The following is a 15,172-nucleotide window of genomic DNA, read 5'->3' on the forward strand; positions in this document are numbered from 1 at the left end:
GTGGAAGGGGGGGAAAAAAGAGCAAAATCTTACTTGCACGTGAAAAGGTTTCCTCCCGTTCTCTCCTGCTCCTTCTCCTCTTCCTCCACTTGGGATCCTTTCCCTTCCTCCCCAGAGGAGTCCCTCACCTTATCCAAATCTCCACTAGGTGGAGCTAAAGTAAATCTCCACTAGGTGGAGACAAAGTGCTCTGAATCCCCACTGGGTGGCGCCAAAGTGCCCACAATGTCATGCTCCCTCGCTCGCTCTCCGCCCGCCGCTCCCAGGGTCTTCCCTCTGTTCTCTCCACCCTACTTTGTCAAAGTTCCTCTGCTTCTTATCCAGGGCAGCGGCCGCCGCGTTGGAACGCTCCACGTCCACCATGAGGTCTTCGATCTCGTTCTGCAGGCGGTGCTTGGTCTTCTCCAGCGAGGAGCACTTGGCGTTCACGGCCTCCACCGCCTCCTCCGCGTCCTGAAGCCGCTGTGCCAGCTTCTTCCTGTGACGGGAGTGGAGGCGACATTGAGTCAACTGCCAAAGGAGGATCCCCATTCCATGGCAAGCTAGGCCGGCCCTGCCGTTGGGCAGAAGGATGTCATGCAAGGATAACAAATGGTTGGATATCCCATGTGGATGGTTGTATTTTTGCTGATAGGAATGGTGAGAAAAGTTGGGGGGAATTTTCGGGCTCAGGGGTCGGAAGAACTTTGTGTGAGACCAAGGAGGACAGCAAGACCAAGATGACTCAAGGACGGCAAGCGGTCTCCTCTTTTCTGTGAAGAAAGACAGGAGTGATGGCAGAGCAAAGAACGGTGATGGCCTCATCACAAACCTTAGATAGCCAGAACACCTGGTTTGTAAAATCTAAGACTATTGTTTATTTATCCTTAGCAGAACGTAGCCAACGAGTTCTCGGCTGGTGGCTCCTGAAGAGAAACAACTATTCTGAAAACTTGTAACTGGGTAAAAATAGAAAAGGTACAGTTCCATTCAGCGATAGTGCCGGAGAAAGACCCCTAAGGCTGCCTGCTGTTATTGCTGGCTTCGAAGCGTGCTCCATGATGGAGGTGAAAACACCACATGTTACTTTTTTCAAATTAAAAAAGAACTCCCCTGGCTTCTAAAAAAAGGAGCAAGGTTATGACTTTAGGCTGTGCCTTTGAGCCTCACAAGGTACATGGAAACCACCACCACCACCCCAGTCACCAAAAGCTGCTGGGTGTGTCCAAGGAGGAATCCTTTCCTACACCACCTACCTTTGTCCTTTTTTAAAGTGGGGATTTCTCCTCCAACCAACAAGCTTTTTGCTCGTCTTATACACGTCCATTTTAAAATATAACCCGAGCCAAAAGCTTCGCCGTTCGAGGAACCACCTGTGCAGAGGGATCTCCGTGGGGCGGTGGGGTGGGGTGGAGTGGAGGACTGTGGGGGGAAAGGTAAAAAAACAAGAAGCGGATGGAACAGAATCCATGCGGCCGAGGGTACAAAATAATAAAACAGGGGAATATTGCTGAGACCCTAAGGCTGCCCCACTCCATAAAGAGTCTAAAATGCAGGATTGCTGCACATCAACCATTAAGGAGCTGGCCTTTTGTAAAGACAACGGCTCTCAATTGCCTATTCAGGACCAAACCACTTCCGTGTACGTCACGCTGAAGCAAGGATAATTTTCAACAGTATATTGTTCCTGGGGAAAATCCATTTCTTCGCCAGCTATTGAAAGCACTGCTGCTAAACTCAGGGGCAACAGGAAATCCTGGGATGATGGAAGGTGTCATAAATCCCTGCTATTTAAAAGGTCCCACAGCTTTCATCGCGTGAGTCCTGCACTCTTGACACGTCTCGGGACAAGGAAACCTTCTGTTGTTTCCCCTTAGAATCGAAGAATCATAGAATGACTGAGTCTTATAAACCCATGAAGTCCAACCTCCTGCTCAATGCAAAAAAATCCAAATCAAAGAAGATCAGACAGAGGGTTGTCCAAATTTCTCTTGAAGATCTCCAGCGTTGAAGCACTCACCACTTCCCAAGGCAATGGGTTCCATTGTCGTACTGCTCTAACAGTTAAGAGGTTTTTCCTGATCTTCAACCAAAATCTGGCTTCCTGCAGTTGGTTACATGTCCTGCACTCTGGGATGATTGAGAAGAGATCCTTCCCCTCCTCTGTATGGCTATCTTTCAAGTATTTGGAAAAGTGCTCTCCTCTCTCCCCTCAGTCTTCTTTTCTCAAGGCCAAACCTGCCCAGTTCTTTCCGTCTTTCCTCCGAAGGCTTGGTTTCCAGTCCCCTGATCCTCCTTGTTGCCTTCCTCTGAACTTGCTCCACTTTGTCAGCATCTTTCTTAAACTGCGGTGTCCAGAACTGGACACAGTACAGTGGTGCCTCGCTTAACGAGCGCACCGTATAACGACGAAATCGCATAGCGATCCGTTTTTTCGGATCGCTAATGCGATCGCTCAACGTTTTTCTAATAGGGCGAAATTCGCTTTGCGAAGACCGGTAAGTGTTTCGCTTACCAATCTTTGCAAAACGAAGCCCGATGATCAGCTGTTCGGTGGCCAAAATGGCCGCCGGAAGCCCGGAAATGGCCCAAAATGGCCACGCGCAGCATTTTCGCGCCCTCGTTAAGCGAGGCGAGGGCGCGAAAAAGGCTGCCGGCCATTAAGAAGCATCGCTGAACGGTGAGTATTTGGCCCATTTGGAACGCATTAAACCATGTTTAATGCGTTCCAATGGAATTCTCTGCCCCGTTCAACGATGCTTCAGCATAGCGAAGGTGAATCCGGAACGGATTAACCTCGCTATGCGAGGCACCACTGTACTCTAGCTGAGACCTAACCAGTGAAGAAGAAAAACGAACTAGTACCTCACAGAATTTGGAGACTATCCTTCTGTTAATGCGTCCTAAAATCGCATTTGCCTTTTTTGCAACCATGTCACGCTCTTGGCTCATCCTCAAAGTGTGATCTGCAACAATTCCAAGATCCTTCTTACTTGTAGTACCCTGTTACCCTGAAAATAAGGCCTAACCTGAAAATAAGACCTAGGATGATTTTTTCAGGATGCTTGTCATCTAAGCCCTACCCCAAAAATAAGCCCCAGTGAAATGAAGCCCCATCCTCCACCCTTGTGCAGCATTCTGCAGCAACCAGAAGATGATGACATGACTGTAAAATAAAGCATCTCCTGAAAATAAGCCCTAATGTGTTTTTTGGAGCAAAAAATTAATATGACCCTGTCTTATTCTCGGGGAAACACAGTATTACTGAACCAATTATCCCTTGTCTTTGTATCTGTGAAGATTCTCAGTCCTCCAGGTGAGGTTATCTGGAAGTTGAGTAGTCATGGCAACTGGACCTTCTTTCTTGTTAGGTGAAAAACGTTTTGCTCCTCATCCAAGCAGCTTCTTCCGTCTGAAGAGAGCTGGTAAGAGACCCCTGATAGATCCTCCACGTTGGTTTTCAGACCAGGGGGAAGTGAAAGCAACATGGAGGACCTATCAGCGATCTCCTACCAACTTTCCTCAGACTGACGAAGCTTCTTGGATGAGGAGCAAAACATTTCACCCTAACAGGAAGAAGGCCCAGTGGCCATCACTCAGCTTCCGGATCTTGCTCATCATGTAACTGTGCATTTGTTTTGTTTTTTTCCTTGTCATGCTTGAACCTCAGGACCAGACATCCCTCCAGCAGCCCAGCCTGTCATTTAGGTATGCCCGTCCACGGATCAGCTCCCACGGAAGCTCTCTCTTCCTTACTTGGCTTCCTCCAGTTCCTCAGTCCTCTGGATGGCGTCGGTCTCGTACTTGGTTCTCCACTGCGCCACCTCGGAGTTGGCCTTGGACAGCAAGCGCTGGAGCTCCGCTTTCGCCTCAGACTCCTCCTCGTACTGTTCCCTCAGCAGGTCACAGTCATGGCGAGCCGACTGGAGCGCGTGCGCCAAGGCGTTCTTGGCCTGCGTCGGAAAGAGGCATGGTCAAATTCGGCTATGTCTTTCTCTTGTATCCCGAGCGCAGCTCTGGATCCACCTTTTTTTTCAAGGAATGATCTCACCTTGGCTTCCTCTTCTAATTGCCTCTTCAGGTCTTCCATCTGCTGGTTGTAGGACTGTTTGCCCCGAGTCAGTTGGGAAACCAGTGCCTCTTTCTCTTCCAGCTGTCGGGCGAGTTCTCCTGAGATCAAGGAATAGAAAAAGTTTATACAGCAGTGCCTCGACTTACGATTGTAATCCGTTCCAGAAGATGGACGCAACTCGAAATGGTCGTAAGTAGGGACGTTCGTTAAGTAGAGGCACCGTTGTATTCCATTCCCTAAAGGAGCAGTTTGTCCCCCTCTAGTGACCGTCACGAGAACAGCAAGAGGAAACAAAAAGGAAGTAAAGAGGAAGACTTACCGTTCTCGGTCTGCAGCTTTGCTCGTTGCGTGTTGGTGTCGTTGAGGGTCCGCTGGGTCTCCTCGAGCTTGGCCCGGTAGTCTGCGGATTGATCCTCGAAGGTCCGGCACATCTTCTCCAAATTCACCTGCGGAGAGGCAGGAGAAAATAAGCCCGAGAAGGCCAAAAAGGACCAAGAAATCAGAATCTCTAAAGATAACAAAAGAGTGGACTGAAAAAGCTGGATCAAACCTTCAAGCAGAGGCAACATATCCTGTTATTGTGTAAAATCATCGGGGTGATCGACTCTGTAATAATTCCCTCATGCCTCCCATCTCTCTTACTTCTTTCTGGATAAAATGGGGTCCATGTCCATGTTCTTATCCAGACATTCCCAAAATGTCTGGAGCAACTGTGCAGGCAAATTTTCAGTCTCAGGCTTCCTGGCTTAGATTGGCTTCCAGAAAATATGATTTATTTTTAAAATATATAGTAGGACCCCCTGTAGTTGCGGGAACTGGTTTCAAGCCCCCCTCCCTGCGGATGCTGAAAAATGTGGATAATAGCAAACACTGTACATGGCATAGCCTCTGGCTCCCACTAGTGGCCAGTACTGGTAACGTTGTCTTTAGAAATATATATTTCTAGGATTTTTCTTTTAATATTTTTAATATTTTCAGAACCTGGATAAGGGATCCCGCAGATAAGCGGATCTTATTTTTGTCATATAATTTATTCTATTCCTTTAATGAACTGAAGGCAGCTCTTTTTCTCCTCTTCTGCCTCTCTCCATCTAATCACAATAAAAATCCTGTGATTTCAACCAGGCTGAAAAAAAGAGTGACTGGCCCAAGGCCACTTAGTGGCCTCCTTCAGGTCTCATAGTTCATGGCGGACTTAAACCGAGATTTCCTTCTTCTGAGACAAAAGCTCTTGCCACTGTACCCCACTGCCTTTTCCTCGCAGCTTTCCACTTCTACCTACCCGTGGACTGCCCTCAAAATGGGGAAGACCCCCAGCACGTGAGCTTAAGTGTTTTCAAATGCGTTTGGCTAGCTTTAATGCTTCCCTCTCCAGAAAGATGGCACTTTTGGCTTTCAGCAGCTGCTCCATGTTGGGCATCAAGTAGTCCATCTCTAGCTACATCCTTTTCTATTCCCAAATTAGCTGATTTCATGTCTTCAACTCCCTTCTCCAAACTTTGACCTTATCGCGAACTTCCATTCTACTCACGAATCTTCTCTAACATTGGACCTGCCACTAAAAATTAGCTCTGCCCTGCCCTCTTGACATCACCATATCTCCGCCCCCCCAATGGAGCCCTGCCTTCCTTTGGTGGACACCAAACCTTAGCTTTCAGCAACTGCTCCATGTTGGAGGTGATGTCGTCCACTTCCAGCTTCAGCTCGCTCTTCTCCTTCTCCAGCTTCTGCTTCACCCGCTGCAGGTTGTCGATCTGCTCGCCCAGCTCCGCCACCGAGTCGGCGTGCTTCTTGCGCAGGGCGGCCGCCGTGGCCTCGTGCTGCAGGGTGGCCTCCTCCAGGTCCCGCCGCATCTTCTGGAACTCAGTCTCTCGCTTCTTGTTCAGCTCGATCTGGACCGACGTGGCACCGCCGGCCTCCTCCAGCCGCTCGCTGATCTCCTCCAGTTCCCGGGAGAGATCAGAGCGTTGCTTCTCCACCTTGGCCCGGGAGGTGCGCTCAGCTTCCAGCTCCTCTTCCAACTCTTCGATCCGTGCCTGAACCATGAAGAAAAGGAGGACAGTCTCTTTAACAGAACTACACACATCATTTTCCCCCGCTGGAATAGATCTATATTACATCCTTGGTTTTTTTGTTACAGTGGTTTGTCGCTTAACGATTTCCTCGTTAAATGACAAAACCGCTATACGATGACTGTTTTGCGATCGCAAAATGATGTTTTAATAGGCAAAATCTGCTTTGCGATGATCGGTTCCCAAAGCAGGCAACCGATTCTTCGCACTACGACGTTTTTAACACAGCTGATCAGCGGCTTCAAAATGGCCGCCTGCTGTGTAAAATGGCTCCCCGCTGTGTTTTTGGACGGATTCCTCGCTTTACAGGCACCGAAAATGGCCGCCCCATGGAGGATCTTCGCTGGACGGTGAGTTTTTCAGCCCATTGGAACGCATTGAACGGGTTTTCAATGCGTTTCAATGGGATTTTTTATTTCGCTTAACGAGGATTTCGCTCTACAGGGATTTCGCTGGAATGGATTATCTTCGTTAAGCGAGGCACCACTGTACTTTCATCTGAATGATGCAAAATCTGTTGGTTTTTACAACCTGGCACGCTGTGTCTAGTAGGTGTGGCTGGGAGGGGCTTTTCTAGTGACTATCATTCAATCCAGAACATACCAAGGGTTTCCTCCTGTCTCTGAATTAAGAGAGCACCCCGTCTCTCTACTCAGCTTCGCTCCCTCTCTGTAGACTGTTGAAGTCTGTTGTTGAAGCAGTCTGCCGTTTTGTTAGTTTGCTGTTGATCTATCCACAACTGTAGTGATAGTTATGGTTTCCTCTATAAATATCTCACTATAAAAGAGTGAGTTATCGAGACTGAAAGCACCAATTAATGAGGAAAAGGGGTGGACTCATAGGGGAAACATGAAACTATTCCCCTCTGTGAATGCTTGCATGTCTGTTTTAGAGGATTTTAACCAAAAGCTCCAAACTCTGCAACGAGATCTTGACAGCGTTGGACAAAACTGGCAACAGGACCCACACTCGCTCGGCAGGTGGATAGGAGATGTTCTTGAATGGAGGGTTTCTCCAAAGTGAAGCAAAGAGATTTCTAGACCAAAACACTGTTTTTTTTTCTGGAATAGGAATTTCAAAGGCTGGGGCAAGAAAAATCTAGATCAGAGTCCTGTTCTAGAAGAGGTTGCACAGGAAAAAGGAAGGGCAAAGGGCCATTCTAGAGTTAAAGGGGGTCCTTTCTCGTCAGGCAGACCCGTTCTAGAGTGGAAGGCCGTTGAAAAGCTAAAGGCCACCTTACCTGCAGCTCCTTCAGTTTCTTCTGCAGCTGTGCGGCCAAGGCCTGCTCGTCTTCAATCTTGCCGTTCTGCTGGTTGATGTCAAACTCCTTCCTGAAACAAGACATCTCCGTCTCTTTCTCCGGTCTGCCCAGATTTTCCCCGATTGCTGTTTCAGCTCGAGGTGCTCCCGCCGGCTTGAGAAGGCAGCAAAGCACCTCCAAGCAACAAAACCTTCTAGCCAACTCCAGTCATGTCCCTCTAGTCTAGAACATAAGAGGTATCTAGAACCCGGCGCCTCCCAGGGGTTTTCTGACTGGCCGGTGGTCAACTGGGGCTCTTTCCAGTCCAGTGGCAGCCATCCATTCTGCAACCGGTAGCAAGAAAAGCCCAGGTCACCCCTTGCAAGGACAGACGGCAAAGCCTGGCCCAACAGCCTGATAGGCCAACTCCGGTCACCTCCTTTCTGCCGCAGTGGAGGCATCAGGCGGCCGCCCCTCCTCATCCCATCTTTAGCTTCCTCCACTGTCTCTCCACCCCAGTCCTGAAACGCGGACCGCTCTCCAAACCGTGCGGAGAAGACGTGGCTCTCCTACTTTTTGAGTTTCTCTTCCAGTTGTTGCTTGTCGTTCTCCAAATCCATGATGTTCTCCTGCATCAGCTTCAAATCCCCCTCGAGCTTCCTCTTGGCCCGCTCCAGATCCATCCGGATCTTCCTCTCCTGTTCCAGGGAGCCTTCCAACTGGTGGGGTAGAATCGGAAGAAGGAAGAAAATTGAGAAGCAGCTGTCATGAACAAGCAATGCCTTAAAGCTTTGGGCTGCAGAACATGGTATTCAGAAGGGACATAAAAGACCTCTATGAGCCTGCCCGGGCATTAAGATCATCAGGGCGTCCTTTTGCTTGGTCCCACCAACTTCAGAGGTGTGTCTGATGGGGACACAGGAGAAGGGGCCTTCTCTGCGGCTGCTCCCAGACTTTGAAACTCCCTGCCACTGGAGGCCAGCCTGTCTCCATCTTTGCTGTCCTTCCACAAGCAGGCAAAAGACCTTCTTTCCCTTCAGACAGGTTTCTCCTTAGTAACTATCTGTCTGAGTTGGGTTTTGAACGGGCTGTTGTGCTCTGTTGCTTTTAAAATGTGTTTTTACTATTGATTTTGATTACTATTTTTGATGTCATACTTGTTTAATTTAAAAAGATTTTTTTTAACATACTGCTCTTAGCACTTAAACATTGTCTTTTTAACGATGTTAGCCGCCTTGGGTCCTTTTAAGGAGAGAGTCTTTCAGAGCAAGGGGGAATAATTCAGAGGTTGCTCATTTCCCTCCCATGAGGATAAATCAAGAAAGAATCTCAGGCAAAATCTAAAGAAAGAAAACAAAATGAAACAAAAAAGACAAAAATATCTGGCACCTTAAAAATGAATGATTATATTTTAACGTGAGCTTTCGTGAAGTGGACACGTCCACGTTTAAGATGGCGCCTGTTTTTGTCTTTCGTTTCCGTTTCATTTTTGTTTTCGTTTCTTGAATTTTGCCTGATATGCTTGCACAAAGTAACACAGCTGCCTCTTCTAAGGTAGAACCAGTATCTCTAGCATTCAAGACAGCAACTTGATTTCCTTAGCTGAGGACCAGATCCAACCTTAAAGTGAAAAACCCCCCATGGAACTCACCCTTCGGGGTGGGAGACCCATCGCAAGATGCAATACTATGTTATTGATCATTATAAGTGCCCAACAATAAACACGGTGTCCTTCGACAAACTCAAGGGATGTGACTCAATATAAAGCAACTCCATGGGTCCATGTCTAGGAGAACCCCACTTTTTTTTCTTGTGGTATTGGACTCACATCATCCGCCTGCTGTTCCAGCTTCAGTTTGGCCTTGGTGAGGGTGTTGACCTTGTCTTCTTCCACCTGAAGGTCATCCAGAGCCTGCTGATGAGCTTCCTGCAAGGATTTCTTCTCCTTGGTCAACTTGGCGATGGTCTCATCCAGAGCAGCCATCTCCTCTGTGAGATTCTTCACCTGGTGGAAGATCAAGTCCCAAGATGGAACACAAACTCTCAACCTGCGCCGGCTCTGCCTCTCTCCGAGAAACCACCTTCTGAAGAGTCTCTGCTTCTCCTGCACCCACCTTGTTCTCCGTAGCGTGCTTCTCCTTCTCCACCTTGGCCAGGGTCAGCTCCAGATCGTCGATATCCTTCTTCAGCTCCGAGCACTCGTCCTCCAGCTTCCGCTTCTTGGCGGTCAGCTCGGCATTCATCTCCTCCTCATCCTCGATCCGTTCCGTCAGCTCCTTCACTTTGGCCTCCAGCTGGATTTTGTTCTTGATCAGCTGGTCGCAACGTTCCTCGGCGTCGTTCAAGTTATCTTGTTCCTGGAGGGGGGGAGGAAGCACAAGAAGAGGAAAGTGAAGAGGAAAGGAGAGAGAGAGAGAACTTCACCCCGCCTCCAATTTGGCACCCTCCAGGGGCTCAGGCTATCAGCTCCCATCATCCCCAGCCACAGCGTCCCAAAAAGGACTTGTGAAAGGTGTCAACAAACAGGGAGCATCTGTGTGGACCTTCGTGCAGTGAATAAGAACGAGTTTTGGGAGTTGTAATCTGAAAAAAAGTAACCTTCTGAAGCTCAGAGGAGAAATAAAGGGGCAGACAGGAGTAGGAATATACTCACAGCCTGAACTTGTAACTGCAGGTCGTTTTTCTCCTGAAGGAGGGACACCATCTTCTCCTCCAGCTCTTTCCTCCGTGTTTCTGATTTTTCCAGCGCTTCTTTCAGCCTCTCAAATTCTTCCTTCATGTTCTGCAGAGGGATACGAACAAGATGATCAGGCCTGTTGGACTTTGAATCCAGTGGCGTTTTTAAATGGCCACGCCATGGATTGGCGTATTCCTTCCTTCCAGGCTGAAGGTCTGCAGTGCATATTTAAAGGTCTCCTGCATAGGACAGCGCTGGGAAAGAATACGAAACTTTTCACCTGACCGACCAACCAGCCAACCCAAGCGGGGAATCCCTTTTGAAGACAGCGGTAGGCTCAAATTCTGGTGCAGGAATAATCTGGGGTGAGGTGGCGGTGGTTACATGCTGAGGACCCACATGTCCCTCCTTGGACCTTTCCCCCTACCCAGCATGCACAAAGAGCTCAATCCAGTCCTTTTCTACTCGGGTGTAAACTCAAGGGCCATGGATTTCTGGGCTGCAAAACCCATGCAAGTACTGTAGCTTCTGGGCTACTGAAAAAAAAAAAGCTGCTGAAATTCCCTGGCTGGGTTTCTCGGTCTTTCTGTTTTAGCCCTCGCTTCCGGACGTCACCTGCATCTCCTTCTCCGTCTCGGCGCTTTTGAGCAGAGGCTTGATCTTGAAGAACAGCTTCATCCAAGGCCAGTTCTTAACCCCCATGAAAGCACGGATGTTCCACTGAATCACAAGCAGGGCGTCCCTGGGGGAGAAGAGAGAGAGATGAAGGAAGGCAACGGACGTCTTCAGAAAATTTGTTTCATACTCTCTCCTGTCCCAGACTCTGAGGGCTGCCTCATTCAGAAACCACACAGAGATCTCCAGGATAAAGAAGCTATCAAATCATAGAGTTGGGAGGGACCTGAAGGCAGGAATCCAAATCGAAGCAGATCGGACAGGTAGTTGTCCAATGTTCTCTTGAAGGCCTCCAGCATCGGAGGGCTCACCACCTCCCGAAATCAATGGTTCCATCTTCATACTGCTCTAACAGTTGAGATGTTTTCCCTGATATTCAGCCTAAATCTGGCTTCCTGTAGCCTGAGTCCATTATGACATGCCCTGTGCTCGGGGGATAATCCAGAACAGATCCCTCCCCTCTTCTGTATGACTATCTTTCAAGTATCTGGAAAAGTGCTCTCCTCTCTCCCCTCACACCGCTTGATTTCCAGTCCCCTGACCATCCTTGGTGTCCCCCTCTGAACTTATCCCTGTTTGTTGGTGTCCTTCTTAAAGCGGTGTCCAGAGCTATCTTCTATTTTATGCTTTTATTGATGGAACATCAGCTGAACATTGGGAGGTTTTAACCAGTGGTTTGTCTAAGAAAAGAATGAACTGCCAGTAGTTTGTCGACAACTCTTTCTTATCGTGTATCTCACCCATCCACAACCACCAAAAATAATTTTCTCCTCTCCTGATCCCACCCTCTCCTTGCCCACAGCCTTCTCCTGGGCCTCACCTGCGCTCTAGAATCTTCTTAAACTCAATGCGCATGAGCTGACCCCGGGCTCGCGCTTGGATACGCGTGATGATGCGGGCGAGACGCTCATCACGCATTTCTTCCAACTGGCCCAGCAAGCCAGCCTTGAAAAAAACCTGGTGGAGTGGGAGAGAAAGATTTAAAAAAAAACATGCAGACATGGTTGCATCCTGATTTTTCATACACTCCCACAAAATTTTTAAAGGAGAGCTTGGAAAAAGTTGCTTCTTAGAACTACAACTCCTTGGTCAGTAAGCTGGGGGATTCTGGGAGTTGCAGTCCAAGAAAATTGCATATCTAAGCATTTCCAGAGATCATAGTCCCTGTTCAGGTCACCTTGGTGTGCCCGAATTTGTACTGGTTGTGGTCGATGTCCAGTGAACCCAGAAGCTTCTCGGCTCCCTTCCGGCTGTCAATAAATTGGCCCTCGGGGATGGAAGCTGGATTCAAGATGCGGTACCTAGTCGAAAAGGGATAGATTTCGTCAGCTTCCATTGCAAACATCGTAAGATTTTTTTTTTCTGGCGTCCCATGCAAAGTCTATTAAATCAGAAAACTTACTTTTCACAAAAAAAAATAATAAAAATAAAAAAATGTGTGTTTTATAGGGGCACAGAAGTAAACACACAGGGGCCACTTTAATCAGAACACCGTCATCCTGGAAACCAAGTCTTCTTGCTTCTTCAAAACTTTTTAGAAATCCATCAGATTGAATAGAAAACTGGTTTAGGTCCCCCTCCCAATAAAAGCTTGGCTTGTACTTCAGGTACTGCAGGAGGTCCCTCCACTGCCCTATCATGTCATTATTCTCCACACTTTAACCAAAGGTGGGCATCCGTTTCTCATTTGTACCTAAAACAACATCACAAGTCACAGAAGTACAGCTGAGAAAGGCTTCGGGATGGGGTGGATTTGGTTTACATTAAATCATGATTTAAATTATTTTTTTAAAAAAATTATTTAAATTTTTTTTAAATGATTTACATTTTAAAAAAAATCTTTTTTTTTTTAAAAAAAAATTTTTTAAATCACAATTTCAATCAATTTGACCATTTAAAAACCATTGATTTTTTAAAAAATATCCACCCTGTTTGGGAGCCATTGGGACAGACGGAAAGTAGTAGAAGGATTTAGGGGAGGGGGGGAACCAAACCACCTTTTTTCATGGCAAGGGGCAGCCTCACCTTTGTCTGAAGTCCCCATAAAGGATCCGGTTGGGGAATCCTTTCCGGCAGATCCGGATTCCTTCCAGAACCCCATTGCACCGTAGCTGGTGCATGACCAAGGGGTTGTCCATCACACCTAGAAGAAGAAAATGGGGAGAGGGGGTGAGCTCCCAACGATCTAGAAAGGCCCGTCCACCACTCTTGTTAAATGACACACCCCTTCGTTTACGCACCACGCTGGGTCGCCTGTTGAAACTTAGGGGAATAAAATCTTTTAGTGGAAGAGGCTGTATGGCACACCATGCTCTGCTCCTCAAGAGAGAAGAAAGGACCAGGGGGGGGGGCTCCAGAGGAGCAACCAGGTGACAGCTGCCCTGCAAGGTCTGAATCCTGGGACCCGTTGCCCAACGGTAGGGCCAGCGCCCACCTGCCCTTCCTCTGGGCGAGAGAATACTCATGACAGCCATCGTGAGGATCAAAAATCATAATCCCCGTCTTTACTGGCATTTAGTCAACAAGGGAGGAAAACCGGGAGTGGGGTGGGGAACCAGTAGATGATGATGATGATGATGACCTTGCTGGCGATGAAGCAGCAGATCAACCAAAGGAGACCCCTCCCTCTACTCCCCCCAGCTCTCTAAAATTGCATCACTGGACTCTCCCACCTAGCCTCCCACCCCCAACTCCACACCCGCCCCGCTTGGTTACCTGGGGCTTTCCTTTCGTTGGGAATGATGCACCGCACAAAATGAGGGTGGGTGGTCTTGAGATTGGCCATCAGCTTGTTCAGGTTCTCCTGCGAGAGACAGGGGGGAAAGTGAGGCACGAGGGGAAGGATCGGTCTCGTTGCATTGGCTTCTCTCCCTTGAGCTATCACCAGGAATTTGGGGTGGGTGGAAGAGGAGAGTGCCCCTTGCACCTTAAATGTGAGCTCTGATGATTAGAGGAAGGGGTCTTGTCTCTGAACACAGAGCACGCGGAGGTCTAGAGGTATCCTGTAGCTTGGTGGTTTAGCCATCTGGCTGTGGACCTGGAGGTTATGAGTTCAAATCCCCACCCCCACCCCCACGCCGGGGTCTCCTTCACAAGCCCTTATTTATTTATTTATTTATTTATTTATTTATTTATTTATTGTTTGTTTGTTTGTTTGTTTGTTTGTTTGTTTGTTTGTTTGCTTGCTTGCTTGCTTGCTTGCTTGCTTGCTTGCTTGCTTATTTATTTATTTATTTATTTATTTATTTATTTATTTATTTATTTATTTATTTATTTATTTATTTATTTATTTATTTATTTATTTTATATCCCGCCTATCTGGTCAGTTAAGACCACTCTACTGGCTACTACCAAGCCCTGTACTTGATGATCCAGAGGGTTTGTTCCAGCTCGCCAATACTAAGTTGATCATAGATCGTTCTACATTATTATAGATTATCGATTTGGCAGAAGGGGGCAGAAGAGACCAGAACATTCTGGAAAAGTCGAACCTGGCTGCCCTGTTTTGGACCAGCTGAAGTTTTGGAAACACACTTCAAGGGCAGCCCCAGGTAAAGCACCTTGCAGCAGTCCAGTCAAGGTGGAAATAAGGGGTGGGCCACTGTAGCCAAATCCGACACCTTCAGGAACAGGTGCCACTTTAACTGTGTAAATGCCTGCCTAGCTACAAGACCAAGTTCAAGGATCAATGCTGGAGTACACCTAAATTGTGATCCAAAGCATAAATCTATCCCGCATAGGCTGAAGCTGCCTCGGGTTCCGATTATGGGAGAAAAGTGGCCTATAAATGAATGAACCCGACAAGCAAGCAGGAGCCTCTGCTCTGGATGGTGCTGTTGCGTTTCCATCTCTTTCTCCTCCAAGTGACTCCCAGGGTATCCCAAGAACAGATTTATGGACCCGTGGGTATTGCCGACAGCGGTGGTTCCCCCACCTGGGGTATTCTTGGACTACACTTCCCAGCAGCCTTTGCCACCAGCTCTGGTGGCTGGGTTTCTTGGGTGTTGCAGTCCAAGAACACCAGGGTCCTCTGGTGTTCACCTGGCCACCCACCCCCACCCCGATTCCCCGTGGCTTCCCAGGGAAAAGCAATCCTGGAAGCTCCCTCTAGCGCTCATAGATCTTAAGCCATCCTACCCGATGTAGTGCAGAAACCGTTTGGAATGACGACCCTTTCTTCTTGGATCCTTTCCCCTTGCCTCCGTCTCCACCTGGGAACAGAGAAGACACGGAAGTCGGGTCAGCTGCTCAGCATGACTTTGGAGACACACCAAGGCCGAATACCTTCAGCGACACAAACCTTTCCCAGTCCAGGAACGTGACCTGCCCTCTCTTTCACCCCTCCGTCAGCCATTCTCCATCCCTCACAATCTATCTATTTTCCCTCATCCTCTATCCATCGTTTTGTTTCCATTCATCCCTTCTTTCATCTCCATCCATCTCATTCTTTATTCTTC

General features: G+C 48.1%; 1 protein-coding gene across 2 annotated transcripts in view; it reads right to left on the reverse strand.

The window, feature by feature from the left end:
- Window positions 1–15,172, reverse strand: part of LOC110087834 (myosin-6) — a 44,917-nt gene that overhangs the window by 7,096 nt on the left and 22,649 nt on the right. For both annotated transcript variants that reach the window (XM_078378334.1, XM_072977056.2), the window contains 16 exons: window positions 14,853–14,926; window positions 13,431–13,518; window positions 12,741–12,858; window positions 11,893–12,016; window positions 11,536–11,672; window positions 10,656–10,782; window positions 10,017–10,145; window positions 9,478–9,720; window positions 9,192–9,368; window positions 7,937–8,082; window positions 7,364–7,454; window positions 5,698–6,087; window positions 4,371–4,497; window positions 4,031–4,149; window positions 3,736–3,932; window positions 295–478 (listed from right to left, as the gene is read on the reverse strand). In XM_078378334.1, the coding sequence (XP_078234460.1) occupies window positions 295–478; window positions 3,736–3,932; window positions 4,031–4,149; window positions 4,371–4,497; window positions 5,698–6,087; window positions 7,364–7,454; window positions 7,937–8,082; window positions 9,192–9,368; window positions 9,478–9,720; window positions 10,017–10,145; window positions 10,656–10,782; window positions 11,536–11,672; window positions 11,893–12,016; window positions 12,741–12,858; window positions 13,431–13,518; window positions 14,853–14,926 (2,471 nt within the window). The remainder of the gene's footprint in view (window positions 1–294; window positions 479–3,735; window positions 3,933–4,030; window positions 4,150–4,370; window positions 4,498–5,697; window positions 6,088–7,363; window positions 7,455–7,936; window positions 8,083–9,191; window positions 9,369–9,477; window positions 9,721–10,016; window positions 10,146–10,655; window positions 10,783–11,535; window positions 11,673–11,892; window positions 12,017–12,740; window positions 12,859–13,430; window positions 13,519–14,852; window positions 14,927–15,172) is intronic.

The sequence above is a fragment of the Pogona vitticeps genome, chromosome 6, assembly GCF_051106095.1.
Source record: "Pogona vitticeps strain Pit_001003342236 chromosome 6, PviZW2.1, whole genome shotgun sequence".
Lineage (NCBI taxonomy): Eukaryota > Metazoa > Chordata > Lepidosauria > Squamata > Agamidae > Pogona > Pogona vitticeps.